The sequence below is a fragment of the Saimiri boliviensis genome, chromosome 17 (assembly GCF_048565385.1).
Source record: "Saimiri boliviensis isolate mSaiBol1 chromosome 17, mSaiBol1.pri, whole genome shotgun sequence".
NCBI lineage: Eukaryota > Metazoa > Chordata > Mammalia > Primates > Cebidae > Saimiri > Saimiri boliviensis.
In genome coordinates, this window is record NC_133465.1 from 19398995 (window position 1) to 19417381 (window position 18387).

At 39.8% G+C, this 18387-nt stretch overlaps 1 protein-coding gene across 14 annotated transcripts in view; it reads left to right on the forward strand.

Moving 5' to 3' along the window:
* SPECC1 (sperm antigen with calponin homology and coiled-coil domains 1) overlaps positions 1–18387 on the forward strand; it is a 326271-nt gene that overhangs the window by 178580 nt on the left and 129304 nt on the right. For all 14 annotated transcript variants that reach the window (XM_039476154.2, XM_074388311.1, XM_074388314.1 and 11 more), the window contains one exon: positions 14938–16517. In XM_039476154.2, coding sequence (XP_039332088.1) covers positions 14938–16517 — 1580 coding nt within the window. The remainder of the gene's footprint in view (positions 1–14937; positions 16518–18387) is intronic.

Consider the following 18387-nt stretch of genomic DNA (forward strand, 5'->3'; position numbering starts at 1 on the left):
AATCAGTGAACCCACACTGATATGTCATTCATTACTCAGAGTCCATGGTTTACATTGAGGTTCACTCTTGGCATTGTGCATTCCGTAGGTTTGGATAAATGTATAATGCCATGCATCCAAGATTTTTGTAGAGAACAGAGTCTTGCTGTCTTGCCCAGGCTGGTCTGGAACTCTTGGACTCAAGTGATTCTCCCACCTTGCCTCCCTCCCTTGGGGGTAGGGGATGAATAGGCAGGTACAGTGGTTCACCTGTTCATCCCTTTCTCCCTGCAACCCCTGGCAACCATTGATCTTTTTGCTTTTGCAAGTGAAAAGACTATAGTTTCTGTAGTTTTGTCTTTTCCAGAATGTCATAGTTGGAATCATACTATATGTAGCTTTTTCAGACTGGCTTCTTTAACTTAGTAAATGCATTTAAGGTTCCTTCATGTCTTTTCATAGCTTGTAGTTATTTCATTTTAAGGGCCTGGTGATACTAATATTCTGTCATCTGGATGTACCACTGTTGGTTGCTATCAAGTTTTGGCAATTAGGAGTACAGCTGCTATAAACATCCATGTGCAGATTTCTGTGTGGAAATATGTTTTTGACTCATTTGGTTAAATACCAAGGAGAGCTACTGTTGGATCATAGAGGACAGTATGTTTAGTTTTCTAAGAAACCATCAAACTGTCTTCCAAAGTGGGTGAATTTCCTTTGCATTCCTACTAGCAATGAGAGTCCCTGTTGCTCCACACTCTCTCTAGTATTTAGTGGTCTTACTGTTAATGGATTTTAGTCATTCTTATAGTTGTGTAGTGATATCTCACTCTTGTGTTAATTTGAAATTCCCTACAGATATATGATTTGGAGCAGCTTTTCATATGCTCATTTTCTACCTGTATATCTTCTTTGGTGAGGTGTCTATTCAGATGATTTTTTCATTTTTAGTCAGATGTTCATTTTCTTTTTTGAGACGGTGTCTCACTCTGTTGCCCAGGCTGGAGTGCAGTGGCACAATTATGACTCACTGCAACCTTTACCCACTGGGCTCAAGTGATCCTCCTTCCTCAGCCTCCTTAGTAGTTGGGACTACAAGAGTAAGCCACCACACCCAACTAATTTTTTATTTTTTTTTGATGAGACGAGTCTTACTTTGCAGGGAGACCCCTTGAGACAGGAGTCTCAAGACTGCCCAGGCAGGTGTTGAACTCCTGGACACAAGTGAACCTCCTGCCCTGGCCTCCTTAAGTACTATGGTGGGATTATAGGTGCATCCAGCCCTCATTTTCTTATTGTTGAGTTTTGAGAATTCTTTATATATTTTGGATAATAGTCCTTTATAAGATACGTCTTTTGCACCTATTTTCTCCCAGCCTGTGGCTTGTGTTCTCATTCTTTTAATGTTGCTATTTTTTTCCCCCAATTTTGTTGATTCTTCTTGTGACAGATGAGGATTTTAACACTTGGCCTTGCAGCTCTCTCCCAGTGTCATAAAATCATTGTTTTAGTTTCTTTCTTGGTTATTGCTTTTATTTTAGTAATCTATTTCATCTTTATTTCTTGTCAATAGCATCTTTGATACACCATTTGTAAGGTGAGGGTGGATATTATTGCTGCCATCCTTTTTGCCTGCTCTTTCTACTTTCCCTTCTACGTCCCAGTTTCTTTCACCTGTATTTTACCCTTTTCACTAGCAAGAATGATAGTATTCATATGTTCTAGAAAATAGTCTTGCATGTTCTGTGTGTAATCAATTTAAGTAGTATGGATATTATTGTGACACACACACACACACACACACACACACACACACACACACAGTGTCCTGCAGAGTGAAGTAATGTGCTGTGATTTTTGTTATCTGTCTTATACACCTCGTTTTTATGAAGTTTCTTGTTTTGTCACTATTTTTGTTACAGGAAAGGGGCCTGATCCAGACCTCAAGAGAGTATTCTTGGATCTTGCTTGAGAAAGAATTCAGGGCTAGTCCATAGTGTGAAGTGAAAGCAAGTTTATTAAGAAAGTAAAGGAGTAAAAGAATGACTATTCCGAAGGCCGGGCGCAGTGGCTCAAGCCTGTAATCCCAGCACTTTGGGAGGCCGAGGCGAGTGGATCACGAGGTCAAGAGATCGAGACCATCCTGGTCAACATGGTGAAACCCCGTCTCTGCTAAAAAAAAAATACAAAAAATTAGCTGGGCATGGCGGCACGTGCCTGTAATCCCAGCTACACAGGAGGCTGAGGCAGGAGAATTGCCTGAGCCCAGGAGGCGGAGGTTGCGGTGAGCCGAGATCGCGCCATTGCACTCTAGCCTGGGTAACAAGAGCGAAACTCCGTCTTAAAAAAAAAAAAAAAAAAAAAAAAAAAGAATGACTATTCCATAGATAGAACAAGGGCTGCTGATTGCCCATTTGTATAGTTATTTCTTGATGATATACCAAACAAGGAGTGGATTATTCGTGCCTTCCCTTTTTAGACCATATAGGGTAACTTCCTGACGTTGCCATGGCTTTTATAAACTATCGTGGCACTGGGGGCAGTGTAGTAATGAGGATGACCAGAGGTCCTCTTGTGGCTATCTTGGTTTTTTTTTTTTTTTTTTTTTGAGACGGAGTTTTGCTCTTGTTACCCAGGCTGGAGTGCAATGGCGCGATCTTGGCTCACCGCAACCTCCGCCTCCTGGGTTCAGGCAATTCTCCTGCCTCAGCCTCCTGAGTAGCTGGGATTACAGGCACGTGCCACCATGCCCAGCTAATTTTTTGTATTTTTAGTAGAGACAGGGTTTCACCATGTTGACCGGGATGGTCTTGATCTCTTGACCTCGTGATCCACCCGCCTCGGCCTCCCAAAGTGCTGGGATTACAAGCTTGAGCCACCGCGCCCGGCCTGCTATCTTGGTTTTTGTAGGATTTAGCCAGCTTCTTTACTGCAGCCTGTTTTATCAGCAAGGTCTTTATGACCTGGATCTTGTGTCAACCTCCTGTGTCATCATCCTGTGACTTATAATGCCTTAACTGGGAATGCAGTCTGTCAGGTTTCAGCCTCATTTTACTCAGCTTCTATTTAGGATGGAGTTGTTCTGGTTCACATGCCTCTGAAATTTTCCTCCTCTCTTTTATAAGAGAACTCTTAATCCTAAGGATTGCAAAGGGATGAAGATTCATCTTCTGTAACTTCTTCAGGCTGAATAGGGACGATTAGATTCCTGCCTATTAGGGTCTTTTACATTCAGAGTAGAGAGGAGCTTAGTCAGAAAGCATCAGTATGGTAAGGTCCATTCATAACTCTTGAGTTTTGACAAAAGGTGATATCTGGGAGACTAAGAAGACATTTAGTAAGCTTGTCTACACAGAAAGAATAACAGCAATATATTCCACAAGAATAAAGCAAAACAAGTAAAGTTATTTCACATAAACTAAATTAGAAGATTTTCATGAATTGGGCAACTGTTGGAATTAAGCTGATGTGGGGTTGTTAGCTGATTGTAATGTGCCCAGAATTAGAATACTTATTCAGATTTTTACATTATCCATCCCCCTTGTTTATTCTGAGCAGCAGTCAGAGATCACTGGTTGGTTCACAGGAATAAGCAGGCTTAGACTAAATTGCAGAAACAAACTTAAAAACAACTGATGAGATTAGAATTTAATAACAAGTGTACCGTAGTTCTTGAAACTTAACATTTTTCTCTGTAGTTTTCCATTTTTACTAAAGACAAATTATGGTAAGACTGATTTGCTTTATTATACTTGGCCTGATTATTTGTATAAAGTTCAACAAGAATAGTTATTTTTCACATAGGCTTTTAACTTTCATCTTTTTTTTTTTTTTTTTTTTTTTTTTTTGAGACAGAGTTTCGCTCTTGTTACCCAGGCTGGAGTGCAATGGCGCGATCTCGGCTCACCGCAACCTCCGCCTCCTGGGTTCAGGCAATTCTCCTGCCTCAGCCTCCTGAGTAGCTGGGATTACAGGCATGCGCCACCGTGTCCAGCTCATTTTTTGTATTTTTAGTAGAGACGGGGTTTCACCATGTTGACCAGGATGGTCTCGATCTCTTGACCTCATGATCCACCCGCCTTGGCCTCCCAAAGTGCTGGGATTACAGGCTTGAGCCACCATGCCCGGCCTTCACATAGGCTTTTAAATTGGCTTTGATGGAATTCTGTTTTGTAAGGAATCTCAGATAAGATGTTTATAAAGCTGAGCCCTGTCATGAGTTTGTACCCTCAAATACCTATGAGTTGGGTAAATTCCTTTTGAAGTCCCAAGATAATTTGGGGCTCTTGGACCTGTGAGAAAGTGATATTCTTTACTTACTACAAGTCAGAAACCCTGCACAGGGACTGTTGTAGACAAGGTATGAGGCCAGTTCCCCAGAGACTTATTGGCTCTATAAGTCAAGTTTTAATTCCTTAAAAGAAAACATACCAGGCCAGGCGCGGTGGCTCAAGCCTGTAATCCCAGCACTTTGGGAGGCCGAGGCGGGTGGATCACAAGGTCAAGAGATCGAGACCATCCTGGTCAACATTGTGAAACCCCGTCTCTACTAAAAATACAAAAAAAATTAGCTGGGCATGGTGGTGCGTGCCTGTAATCCCAGCTACTCAGGAGGCTGGGGCAGGAGAATTGCCTGAACTCAGGAGGCGGAGGTTGCGGTGAGCCGAGATCGCGCCATTGCACTCCAGCCTGGGTAACAAGAGCGAAACTCCATCTCAAAAAAAAAAAAAAAAAAAAAGAAAACATACCGTTCCAGTCAAAGCCTTGGTAAAATAACCAATTTCTCCAATTGTGTCCTGTTACAAAAGAAAACAGATTCTTATTGTACCTTTGCAAATAACTATATTGCCGTGAGTTAAGAATACTCACAACTAGTTGCCAAATTCTGGAGAAATCAGGTAGAGAAAAACATATGCTCCAGTTTTGTGCATAGGAGTATATTTAACTGTTAAGAGCTATAAATAGCTCAAAAGAAAAGTTTACTTGACTCCAAAAAACAAAACAAAGGATCAGCAATATTTTAAGCAAAGTTTAAAAGATTTCTTCAGTTTTTTTATTGGTTCAGTGAATTTAGTTAACTCCTGTTTTGCTTGATATTCATGAACATTTCAGCTCTCCATGAGAGTCTTGAAAGATTTTTCTTTATTCTGATGTTACGCTCTGCAGAGTTACCAGAAAACCTGCATTTAAGAACACATGTTAGAGTTCAATAATTTATTGTAAGCCACATTCTAAAGAAGATTAAAACAAGGCAGTCGTCTGTGGATGATAAAAAGCTTTAGGACAGCCACTATTAAAGCCACAATTGATAAGGAAATTTGGTTACTTCTGTGGTATACAAAATTTTATATAACAATTATAATTATTAATAACATACACTAAATAATATTAGAATTATAGGAGTTTCCCCATAACTTTAGAACATACAAGTAACATGTTTATGCAAACATAGTCCAAAGAAAGCAAAACATCATTTCACATTTGATAATGCTTCCTGTATGATTTTTATACCAAATAAGCCAAATGTCACTGTTAAATTAGCACAATTATTCATATTAAATCCAACTTTTTTTTTTTTTTTTGAGATGGAGTCTTGCTCTGTCACCCAGACCTGAGTATGGTGGTGCGATCTTTGCTCACTGCAACCTCTGCCTCCTGGGTTCAAACGGTTCTCCTGCCTCAACCTCCAAAGTAGCTGGGACTATGGGAGCCTGCCACCACTCCCGGTTAATTTTTTGTATTTTTAATAGAGACAGGGTTTTGCCAATTCTTAATGAAACCTTATAAATAAATAAATCTATTTATTCTTAATCAGTTTGACCATAAGGTAAGATTCTCATAAACCTGTTATAACCCTTTACCAGTTTTTGTTAAAGAGCAGATCATAAGCAGGTTTTTGCTCTAAGAAAAACCTATTTTGCTTTAATTCCAATGTTTATAGAAAAACTGAATAATACCCTTTTAATTTAGCCAGTGTTCACACACAGAATCTCTTTTACAATTAATTCTTTATAAACCTTCCACAACTGTTCAAATATTTAACTTTATTCTATTGAACTTAAAACAGTCCTTTAACCCTTTAGGCAAAAAAACAACATTTCCATGCCTTCTTATACTTTCCTTACATACCTTACAGGTAAAAGTGTTTCTTCAATAGTCTCAATTACATGTTACAAGGTTAACTTTTAGCAACTTCTACTTTTGGTGAAAACCCTGGTTAGTAAGCAGTTTTAATTGTGTACTAGGTGTGGAGCCTAGCCCAGGACACACCAGGCAGACATGTGGCTAACTCCACGTGTCCCCAGGCCTTACCTTACTTAAGCGGGCAAGTTATACAGTAAGAGTCATAGTGACATTTTATTAAGCATTTAAGAGGCCTAACAACCTTTCACTTGTATAACATTTCTTGCATAAATTCTGTTTCAAAAATCCTTTCATGACTTAACACAGACCATCTGAGACCCTCTTGGGCTTTCTGACTTGCCCTAAACATCCCTCTTTTAAACATCCAGTCATTTTACTTTAGGACAAGAATTTACTATATAAGATCCTTTCTTATATAAAATCTCTTTCTTTGTAATCTTTGTATAGCTAGGGGGCATGGCTAATTCCACATGCCCCAGGCCTTATCTAGAATCTATTGGCTTTAAGGTAGGTAAATTGAACAAGTTTTAAAAGTTAAACAGCTGGCTTATGACCATAAAGCAAAAAGGTACATGAGGGTGGATATACCGATTGGGACGAGGTTACACGTAGCCTTGAAAGTCACTGGAAGAAGTTTCACATTGATGCAGCAGGAGATAAGAAACATGTACAGATTCTAGAACAGAAACATCCACGGGATATTTAGGGGATATTAGTCCAATATGCCCTGAAGAGGAGAGAGGCTGGAATCAGGAAGACCTGTGAAAAAGCAGTTTCAGAAAATTAGGTGGACTATTCTGAGGGCCTAGACTTGATTCAGATCAAAAGAAGAGGAAAGAAAAAACATGGGAACATTTCCAAAAACTGCTAATGGGATTTAGTGACTAGCTGGTTGGTTATAAAAAGAAAGGGGAAGGAAATTTTAAATATGGTTATAAGTTCCTTGCATGGGGGAACCTGAGTGGTTGTTACCACTGTCAGATATGAATAAAAAGAATGACAGAAAGAAGAAGAAAATAGTTCATAAAGTTAGCAGCCAGTGAAAATTGAGAAGGATGAGGATTAAGGGAAAAAAGTAGATTTGACAACGAAGAAATTATTGGAACTCCTTGAGAAAACAATTTATGAAGAGTGATATTTTAAAAATCCTAATAGTTTAGGTTTTTAAAAACCAATGAGCAAGTTATCTTATAATTTTGTGGTATATGAAGATGTTGAATTTTCATTTGTGTCTCCTACCTGCCACTCCATTAATACTTGTTGAATACGTGAAAAAAAAAATCATTTATTTCAGAATGTTACCATTTCCTTAATCAGTTCAGGTTAGAGAGATGACCTACCAAAGAACAACCCCACTAGCATATTCTTTGGGTAAGAAGATGAATGAAAAAAAGGATTGAAAATATTTTATTTTCAGCACATGAGAATCACCACTGAAGCAGTATTTCGTTTTCTAATCTATGATTTACCTGATCTTGCTATTGCTATTTTAAATGTACTGTTTGTTCTCTGAAAATGTTTATTTTTCCCACCCTATCTCTCTGTATATTGCTGTGATAGAATTTATTCCTTCTGTTTTTAATTGCTTTACATCAAAATTTTTTTTAAATAAATAAATTGATTGATTGAGACAGGGTCTCACTTTGTCATCCAGGCTGGAGTATAGTGGCACAATCTCGGCTCTCTGCAGCCTCCACCCCCTAGGCTCAAGTGATCTTCCCTCCTCAGCCTCCGGAGTAGCTGGAAATATAGGCATGGGCCCACATGCCCAGCTACTTTTTAAATTTTTTATAGAGATGATGTTTTGTTATGTTGCCCAGGCTGGTCTTGAACTCATGGGCTCAAGCAGTCTACCTGCCTTGGCCTCCTAAAGTGCTAGGATTACAGGCTTGAGCCGTCATGCCCAGCCAAATTTATTTTGTATTGAGACAAACTTTATGTATTTATCATGTACAACATGTTTTTGAATATATATGTACATTGTAGGATGGCTAAATTAAACTATTTAACATTTGCATTACCTCACATGCTATTTTTGTGAGAACACTTAAAAGTCTGTTCTCTCAGAGATTTTTGAGAATATAATTCATTGTTACTAACTGTCGTCACCATGATGTACAGTAGATCTCTTGAACTTATTCCTCCAGTCTAACCGAATTTTTGTCCTCTGACCAGCACCTTCCCTGTCCCTCCAGCAGCCCCTGGCAACTCTACTCTGCTTCTATGAGTTCAGTTTTCTTAGCTCCACATACGAGTGAGAGCATGCAGTCTTTTTTTTTTTTTTTGGAGCCGGAGTCTTGCACTGTCGCCAGGTTGTAGTGCAGTGGTGCGATCTTAGCTCACTGCAACCTCCACCTCCCGGGTTCAAGCAATTCTTCTTCCTCAGCCTCCTGAGTAGCTGGGACTTTTTTGTAGTTTAGTAGAGACAGGGTTTCACCATGTTGACCAGGATGGTCTTGATCTCCTGACCTCATGATCCACCCACCTTGGCCTCCCAAAGTGCTGGGATTACAGACATGAGTCACTGCACCCAGCCAAGCATGCACTCTTAACATGGTATCCTCCAGGTTCATACGTGTTATCACAGATGATAGAATTTTCTTCTTTTTACAGGCCTTATAGTATTCCATTGTGTATATATTACATTTTCTTTATTCATTCATCCACTGATGAATACTTAGGTTGATTCTGTATCTTGGCTATTGTGAGTAATGCTGTGGTAAACATGGGAATGCAGACGTCTCTTTGACATGCTGATACCTGCTGATTTCATTTCCTTAGGCTGTATATGTGATAATAGGATTGCTGGATCATACGGTAGCTTTTTTTTTTTTTTTTTTTTTTTTTTCTTGAAATGGAGTCTTGCTCTGTCGCCCAGGCTGGAGTGCAGTGGCATGATCTCGGCTAACTGCAACTTCCACCTCCCAGATTAAAGCAATTCCCCTGCCTCAGCCTCTTCCCGAGTAGCTGGGGTCACAGGCATGTGTCATGGCGCTTGGGTAAGTTTTGTATTTTTAGTAGAGACGTAGTTTTGCCATGTTGGCCAGGCTGGTCTGGAACTCCTGATCTCAGGTGATCCACCCACCTCTGCCTCCCAAAGTGCTAGGATTACAGGCATGAGCCACTGTGCTGGCCTCCTTTTTTTTTTTTTTTTTTAAATAGAGACAGGATCTCTCTTTGCCACCCAGACTGGAGTGCAGTGATGCGATCTCAGCTCACTGCAGCCTCAAACTCCTGGGCTCAAGTGATCCTCCCACCTCATCCTTCCAGGTGCCTGGGACCACAGGTGCATGCCCTATTCCTGGGGTTAATTTTTTAATTTTTTGTGTTTGGAGATAGGGTGTCACTATGTTGCCCAGGCTGTTCTTGAACTCCTAGTCTTTAGTGATCCTACTGCCTTGGCCTTATTTTTAATTTTTTGAGGAACCTCCATACTGTTCTCCGTAATGGTTATAGTGATTGACATTCTCACCAACAGTGTACAGGGGTTCCCTTTTCTCCACATCCTCACCAATACTTGTTATCTTTTGTCTTTTTTATAGTACCCATTCTAACAGGTGTGAAGCGCTATCTCATTGTGGTTTTAATTTGCATTTCTCTGCTGATTACTACATTTTTTCATATATTCTTTGGCTACCTCCTGTTTTCCAATTTATTCCACAAATGTAACCATAAAAGAGAAGCAGGAACATTACTTATAGACCAACCAGCTTAGTACTCAACTGTTCCCAATATTTTGTGTTCCTTTCTAGTTTGTGAATGCTTATTTTATATGAATTCTATGAATGCTTAGTTTGATGTACTTGTGATTGACCACAGTGTAATTGTTCATTGCCATTTAAAAAATGTCACACATCAAACATGTTTCTTCTTTATGATTGTGTTAATCTTCATAATTATGAGATGGAGCTTGCTTTTATGTTAACTTCTTGGAGTCAGCCAGCCTCATGGGGATGGTACACATAAGTGATGCCTGGGTGGGAGGAGCACAAAAGATCTAATGGTGCTGGCTGAGCCAGTCCCTGCTCCACTGGCCTTTCTCTCCACTGCCCCAGATGTGCTGTGTAAGGAAGCATGGCCAGCCTCAGGGCTCCAGAGTGCATTGGTTAGCAGTGAGGTCTGACTCCCACTGCTTGAAGGAGGTGTCCTAAGCTGTTTACTCCTCTCCTTCAGTACCCATGAGGAGGTTTGGGCTGGAGGCCTGGGCTCACATGGGAAGTGCACAGCCAAGACCTTCATTATTGGTCTGATTATTAATTTTTAGCAACTCTCTGGACCTAACCTGTGCTACATAACAGTTTCTGAAATGAAGTGTATAGAGATGGTAAGAATCTTTTGGAAGAGAGACAGATGTAGTTTTTTTAAAAAAAGGAAAAAGAATAGATGTAATAAAAATATGGCTGGATTGTACATTTCATAATACATATCAATTCATAAATATAGTTTAGTTTCATGGTTTTTAAAAATTTCTAGTAGTATAGATAAGGCAGAAATAACACAGGGAGAACAGACTATAATTTGGCAGCAAAAGGAAAGAGTTAAACTGTAGCTGGAAATAACAACAGATAATAACAGATCAGTAAAAGTTGATCTGTTTTATCTGTTCTTCTGTCTTCAAAACCAATAAATGATTGAAGGTTTAAAAAAAAGAAAGTGGCTGGGCACGGTGACTCACGCTCGTCATCTTAGCACTTGGGAGGCCAAGGCAGGCATATTACCTGAAGTCAGGAGTTCGAGACCAGCCTGGCCAACATGGTGAAACCCTGTGTCTATTAAAAAACATATTTATACAAAAAATTAGTTGGGTGCAGTGGCTTGTGCCCGTAGTTCCAGCTACTCAGGAGGCTGAAGCAGGAGAATCACTTGAACCTGGGTGGCGGAGGTTGCAGTGAGCTGAGATCGCACCATTGTATTCCAGCCTGGGTGACAGGAGTGAAACTCCATCTCAAAATAAATAAATAAATAAATAAAATAAAAATCAGAAGGAAAGAAAGGACAGAAAGAAAGAGGCGGCTTTAATTTAGTGATGTTATTAAAAATGGCAAATACCTGTTTGACCACCAGTCCTGGACTCTCAGGTTTGCCTGTTGTGACTAGAGTTTGGTGAAACTTTAGTTATATTCCAGTTTTTAATACGGTCCTTGCTGCAATGACTTCATTCTAGAGAACTGGCATTACTGAAACATTTTAGTGCTTAGTGGTCTTAATGCTCATTTCCCAAGAATAATTAAATCTTTTCCTCATTGAGTTGTGTAGTATGATGCAGGTTAGGTATCTGACACCTAAAAATAAGGTTGACCCATGAACAACACTGGCTTGAACTGTGTGGGTCCATTTGTATGCAGATTTTTAAACAATAAATACCTTGGGAAATTATTTGGGGAATTGCAACAGTTTGAAAAAAACTCAGATGAATTGAGTAGTCTAGAAATACGGAAAAAATTGAAAAAAAGTTACATATGGCATGAATGCATAAAATACATGTAGATACTAATCAGTTTTATCATTTACTACCAAATATGCACAAATCTATTATAAAAAGTTAAAATTTATCTAAACTTATGCACATACAGACTGTACATGGTGCTATTCATAGTTGAGAGAAATGTAAACAAGTATAAAGAGGCAGTATTGAGAGAAATATAAACAAATATAAAGAGGCAGTATTAAATTATAACTGCATAAAATTAGCTGTAGTACATACAGTACTTCTGTAATAATCCCATAGCCACTTCCTGATGCTATTACAGTGTGCTCAAGCATTGGGGGTATCTACTCGGAAGGCACTAAGATGCCAAACATCTCTGTGGGAGCAGTTCCTCGCTCTGGTACACTTCAGATCACGATAAAAAGTGATCTCTTGAAGTTCTTGAGTATGTTTTATTGTGTGTAGTGCAGTACCACAAACTTGGAATAACACTATGGAACCTATATGAAGTGCCACTAGTGATGCTGGCAGTGCTCCCTAGAAGCCAAGAAAAGTCCTGACAGAGTTGAATTGGTTGCTAGATTGAGGAGTGGTTGCCTGACGCTTCAGACAGATGATTCATTTTGCAAACAGACGATTTAAACTTATGGTATTGGTAAATACAGTATGGTACTGTAAATGAATTTTCACTTCCTTATGATTTTCTGAATAACATTTTCTTTTTTTATCTTACTTTATTTTAATACAGCATATAATATATGTAACATACAAAATATGTGTTAACTGTTTATGTTATCAATAAAACTTCCGGTCAGCAATAGGCTAGTAGTAGTTAAGTTTCTGGGGAGCTGAAAGTTATACACAGAGTTTTGACTGCATGAGAGGTTGGCACCCTAACCCCCAAGTTGTTCAAGGGTCAACTGTATTAAAAGTCTATGATATATATACTCTTGGCTTTCCAGAAACTTAATCTGAAGAAATTAATTTTAAAACCATGGTTTTCAAAGGCTGGGTGCGGTGGCTCAAGCCTGTAATCCCAGCACTTTGGGAGGCTGAGGCAGGTGGATCACGAGGTCAAGAGATCGAGACCATCCTGGTCAACATGGTGAAACCCCGTCTCTACTAAAAATACAAAAAATCAGCTGGGCATGGTGGCACGTGCCTGTAATCCCAGCTACTCAGGAGGCTGAGGCAGGAGAATTGCCTGAACCCAGGAGGCGGAGGTTGTGGTGAGCCAAGATCGCGCCATTGCACTCCAGCCTGGGTAACAAGAGCGAAACTCTGTCTCAAAATAAAATAAAATAAAATATATATAAAAAAAAATAATAATAAAATAAAATAAATAAAATAAAATTAAAAAAATACCATGGTTTTCAGTACGTTAATTTGACAGTTCAAGGCTGGCCGTGGTGGCTCACGCCTATAATCCCAGCACTTTGGTGGGTAGATCATGAAGTCAAGAGATCAAGACCATCCTGGTCAACATGGTGAAACCCCTTCTCTACTAAAAATACAAAAATTAGCTGGGCATAGTGGCACATGCCTGTAGTCCCAACTACTTGGGAGGCTGAGGCAGAAGAATTGCTTGAATCCAGGAGGCAGAGGTTGCTGTGAACCGAGATCGTGCCATTGCACTCCAGCCTGAGTAACAAGAGCGAAACTCCGTCTCAAAAAAAAACAAAAAAAATTGACGGTTCAGCCTTTATTAGGTCAAAGTTTCAAAAGAGCTCAGTTGTTAGATGTTTAGCAATGAATGCCATCAGCCTTTATGTTGTCAGGATCCAGGATGTTGAGGTGTGCGTTTGCTCAGGGCTTGGAAACAGTCTTGGTGGTGGGTTTACAGATGCCCACCCTGTTAGATGCTGAACCTGTCTTAGCGCTGGGGCTGCTGCCAGTCTATGGGAACATTCTCTCCCATGCCCTTCCTATGCTGTAGAGGCCTACAGGTTGATGACCACTTCTGGGACCCTTTGTTAGACCTCCCACTCAAAGCATGTAGTTGTGTAAGTGACAGCAGCCAGCCTTGACTCATCAAATAGTCTGAGTTTGTAAAAAAACAAAAAACAAAATCCAGGATTTAAATTTACACTGTAACATTTGAGGTGGAATGGAGACTAATGTCTGGGTATCACCCCGAGAATTGTTCTTTACATTGTCTATGATATAGTACATGGTACAGATGAAAATAAAAAATAATTATTTATACCTTACATTTCCTGTTACAAATATTGTATATTATGTCCATATCATGTCAATTACCATAAGTATGTTCTTATCTCGTTTGTTCTTATTTCTCCATTTATACAAATGAGTATATCATTTCCACTGTGTCAAAAGCACTGTCATTGTATCAGATCCGTCTTGCAGTATTATCTGTATCTTCTGATTTCTTAATCAAATTTATGCTGTCAAAATATGTTAATGATGTTTTTTAAAGTGTTTATTGAGAAATTCACAAAGAACTCATATTTTGTCAAAAGGCCATTGTTTAGTGGTCAACATTATCAGTGCAGATGTACTAAATTGCAAGTTACAGAAAACCCAACTCAAGGTGACTTATAGGAAGGGTATTTCCTGGCTTGCCTAACTGAAAAGCTACAGGCCAGACTTCAGGGTTGATTTGATTTAGCAACTCAACAGTGCCACTGCGAGTTTAGTTTCCTTCTTGTTTCTCTTGCCATCTGCATTCCCACCTTCATCTTGAGAGGGCAGGGTGGTTGCAAGCCATTTCTGTACCTACACGTTTTTTCACTCTGGTCCTGTGGTCTTTACTAGCTTGCCCAGAAAACCTTCCCTTTGTCACATTGATCTTTTTTTTTGAGACAGAGTTTCGCTCTTGTTACCCAGGCTGGAGTGCAATGGCACGATCTCGGCTCACCGCAACCTCCGCCTCCTGGGTTCAGGCAATTCTCCTGCCTCAGCCTCCTGAGTAGCTGGGATTACAGGCATGTGCCACCATGCCCAGCTAATTTTTTGTATTTTTAGTAGAGACGGGGTTTCACCATGTTGACCAGGATGGTCTCGATCTCTCAACCTCGTGATCCACCTGCCTCGGCCTCCCAAAGTGCTGGGATTACAGGCTTGAGCCATCGTGCCCGGCCCTGTCACATTGATCTTAATTGAGGTGTGTGCCCATGTGTGAACCAGCAACTGGCTGGTGGTGGAGTCATCCTGAGTAGCTCAGGCGTGGAGTCAGCCTCACCCAAAGTATAGGCTGTGGAAGGAAGCACAGAAACCCTAGTCAGAACTGGGTAATTAGCTAGAGGAGGAGGAAATGAAGAACGACAGCCAGTGTCCACTGTGCAATGTGATTTACAGTCATTTGGGTTTTGTTTATAAGAGTGCTTGCTTTATTTTTTTACTTTTTTTCTTCTTCTGTCTTTAAGGGGCGTTTACAACAACCAAACGGACAGGCATTCCAGCACCACGGGAATTTTCAGTCACTGTCTCAAGAGAGAGGTCTGTGCCACGTGGTCCCTCCAACCCCAGGAAATCAGTGTCCAGTCCAACTTCTTCCAACACTCCCACTCCTACCAAACACCTGAGGACCCCTTCTGTGAAGCCCAAGCAAGACAATGAAGGTGGAGAAAAGGCTGCGCTTGAGTCCCAAGTTCGGGAACTTTTGGCAGAGGCCAAAGCAAAAGATAGTGAAATTAACAGGCTTCGAAGTGAGCTAAAGAAATGCAAAGAGAAAAGGACTCTGAGCACTGAGGGGACTGATGCTTTGGGCCCAAATGGAGATGGAACATCAGTCTCCCCAGGTGACATGGAACCTATGATAAGGGCTCTTGAGGAGAAGAACAAGAACTTTCAGAAAGAGCTCTCTGATCTAGAGGAAGAAAACCAGGCCCTGAAGGAGAAACTCATCTATCTTGAGCACTCCCCAAATTCAGAAGGGGCAGCAAGTCACACCGGCGACAGCAGCTGCCCAACATCCATAACTCAAGAATCAAGCTTCGGAAGCCCAACTGGAAATCAGTTGTCCAGTGACATTGATGAGTATAAAAAAAACATACATGGAAACTCATTACGGACATCGGGCTCCTCAAGTAGTGATGTTACCAAAGCTTCTTTGTCACCAGATGCCTCTGACTTTGAGCACATTACAGCAGAGACACCCTCGAGGCCCCTGTCCTCGTCCAGTAACCCCTTTAAGAGTTCAAAGTGTTCTACCGCTGGGAGTTCCCCAAACAATGTAAGCGAATTGTCCCTGGCTTCCCTCACAGAGAAGATACAAAAGATGGAAGAAAATCACCATAGCACTGCAGAAGAACTGCAGGCTACTCTACAAGAATTATCAGACCAGCAACAAATGGTGCAAGAATTGACAGCTGAAAATGAGAAGCTGGTGGATGAAAAGACAATTTTAGAGACATCCTTTCATCAGCATCGAGAGAGGGCAGAGCAGCTAAGTCAAGAAAATGAGAAGCTGATGACTCTTTTACAAGAGCGAGTAAAGAATGAAGAACCTATCACTCAGGAAGGAAAAATCCTTGAACTGGAGCAGAAGTGTACAGATATTCTTGAGCAGGGCCGCTTTGAAAGAGAGAAGCTTCTCAATATTCAGCAACAGTTGACCTGTAGCTTGCGGAAGGTTGAAGAAGAAAACCAAGGAGCTTTAGAAATGATTAAACGCCTGAAGGAAGAAAATGAAAAACTGAATGAGTTTTTAGAACTGGAACGGCATAATAATAACATCATGGCCAAAACTTTGGAAGAATGTAGAGTTACCTTGGAAGGGCTAAAAACGGAGAATGGATCTTTGAAGTCTCATTTGCAGGGTGAGAAGCAGAAAGCCATAGAGGCCAGTGCCATAGGGCAGATGGCAGAGAGCTGCGAAGTTCAAGAAATGTTGAAAGTAGCCCGAGCGGAGAAAGATCTCCTGGAACTGTCTTGCAATGAGCTCAGAGAAGAATTACTAAAGGCAAATGGTGAAATTAAACATGTTTCCAGCCTGCTGGCCAAGGTGAGAAGAGACAATTCTTTACTGGTATTTGTTTATCCTTGTTCATATTTCTGCCCTTAACCTCTAACTTTACAGAGCACATAGAAGCATTTGCTCAGTCTATTTCATTCAAGAAGCCTGCATTCCAGCTTGAAGTCCTGTTAGATTGCAGAGAGATTGGAATTGGGGATACAAAAAAGAAAGGCCTAGATTTCTGATTATGTATGTGTGCTTCAAAGTGTAGTGGGGATGTAGAGTGAAATCAGAGTATGATGCAGTGATAAAGAATACTATAGAACCTATGCCCAGGCTCTAGTGCAAAGGAGGGGCACCTGGTATAACGTGGGGTTTGGGGGTGCAGAAGGACTTCCTGGAAGAAATAGCAACTGAGCTGAGTTCTGAAGACTGAGTGGGAGTTTGCCAGGTCTATCAGCATGCTTTTAGCTGCTAGTAACAGACAATTAAATCACTCCCAATTTTCCACCAAAAATTACCACTATTTTTGTGTTTTCTTCCAGATATATGTGTATGTATATGTATCATACAAGTTAAACAAATTTAGAATCATCCTATACATGTTATTAACTTTCTTTTTGCATTTAACAGTTTAGAAATGATTAAACTTTTTAATCAGCGTATTTACATCATTAAATATTCATTTAAACATTCTTTTAAAGGCCAGATAGTATTTTAATATAAATATTTCGTATTTATTAGGTCCCTGTTGTTGAACATATATATAGTCAAACATTTGTGGTCTTTCCAGTCTTTCAATGTTATAAATACTTTGTATATATGTCTTACTGTCTATTTTGGAAAAATTCCTAGACGATGACTTACTGAGTCAAAGAGTATAAACATTTTAAAGACGTTCAACCCATTCAGCCAGATTGCCCTTCAGAAATATTATGCCAGTTTATTGATTCTAGTGGTCATGAGATCATGTGCTTCCCTGAGCCCTTGCCAGCACTTGATATTATCATTTAAATCTGTTAATCATTTCATTTTTTTAAACCTTTTTTGCTTGGGAACATCTTCCATAGCCCAAGACCAAATAAATAATAACTTTTCTCATTTTTAAAAAATAATACTTAAATCAGCCTATTCCCTGTTTCCTTCAAGTTCTGGGTCTGATTTAGGGATCTGCTGTCAAGAGGAGTTCAAAACATCTACCTTACTTCAGGGGTTGTCATTGTTTCGAGAAGCAAATTTTGCCCTGAGTTCTCACGAGATTTTTCTCTACTGCTTCATCTGTCTTAAGATGAGTCCATTGCAACCTGATTCTGCGTTTAGTCATCTGATGGTTTTAGTGGTGGGTCATGTTAAGGAGTTTCTATCTTTGTCTGTATCCTAAATTTGCAGGTATTTTATTGAAAGTATGGAAGTAATTCCATTAGAGGTTACTAGTCAGGCTTTGTATTGGGTTTTAATATCTTACATTCTTTTTTTACTTGATTACTCACTACTCTCTTGCAAAATGTTTTATCTCCCATGTGGACCTTCTTGAAGTTCTTTGTCAGTCCCTCAGTATTTTTGGTAGTTCGATTGGCATTACATTGTATATATCAATGAGAAATAATTTGACATCTTAAAGTAGTTTATTTTTTCCGATCATAAAATTATGTTTTCATTATGAGGATTTAAAAAACCAGAAAAGTATTAAAAAGAAATGTATTACCTTTAATCTCACCACTTGGAGAAAAACTGCTAACATTTTGCTATATGTCCTTTCAGGCCTTTTCTCAGTTTATACATGTTTGAGCATGTATAAAAGCTTGCATTGATATGATTATGATATTTTGTCCTATCCAGAAGAGTAGAGTATGTCTGTCCACATTCCATTACAAATAACCAGTTGGATCAGTTTATCTGTTTCACTGTTAATCTCTTT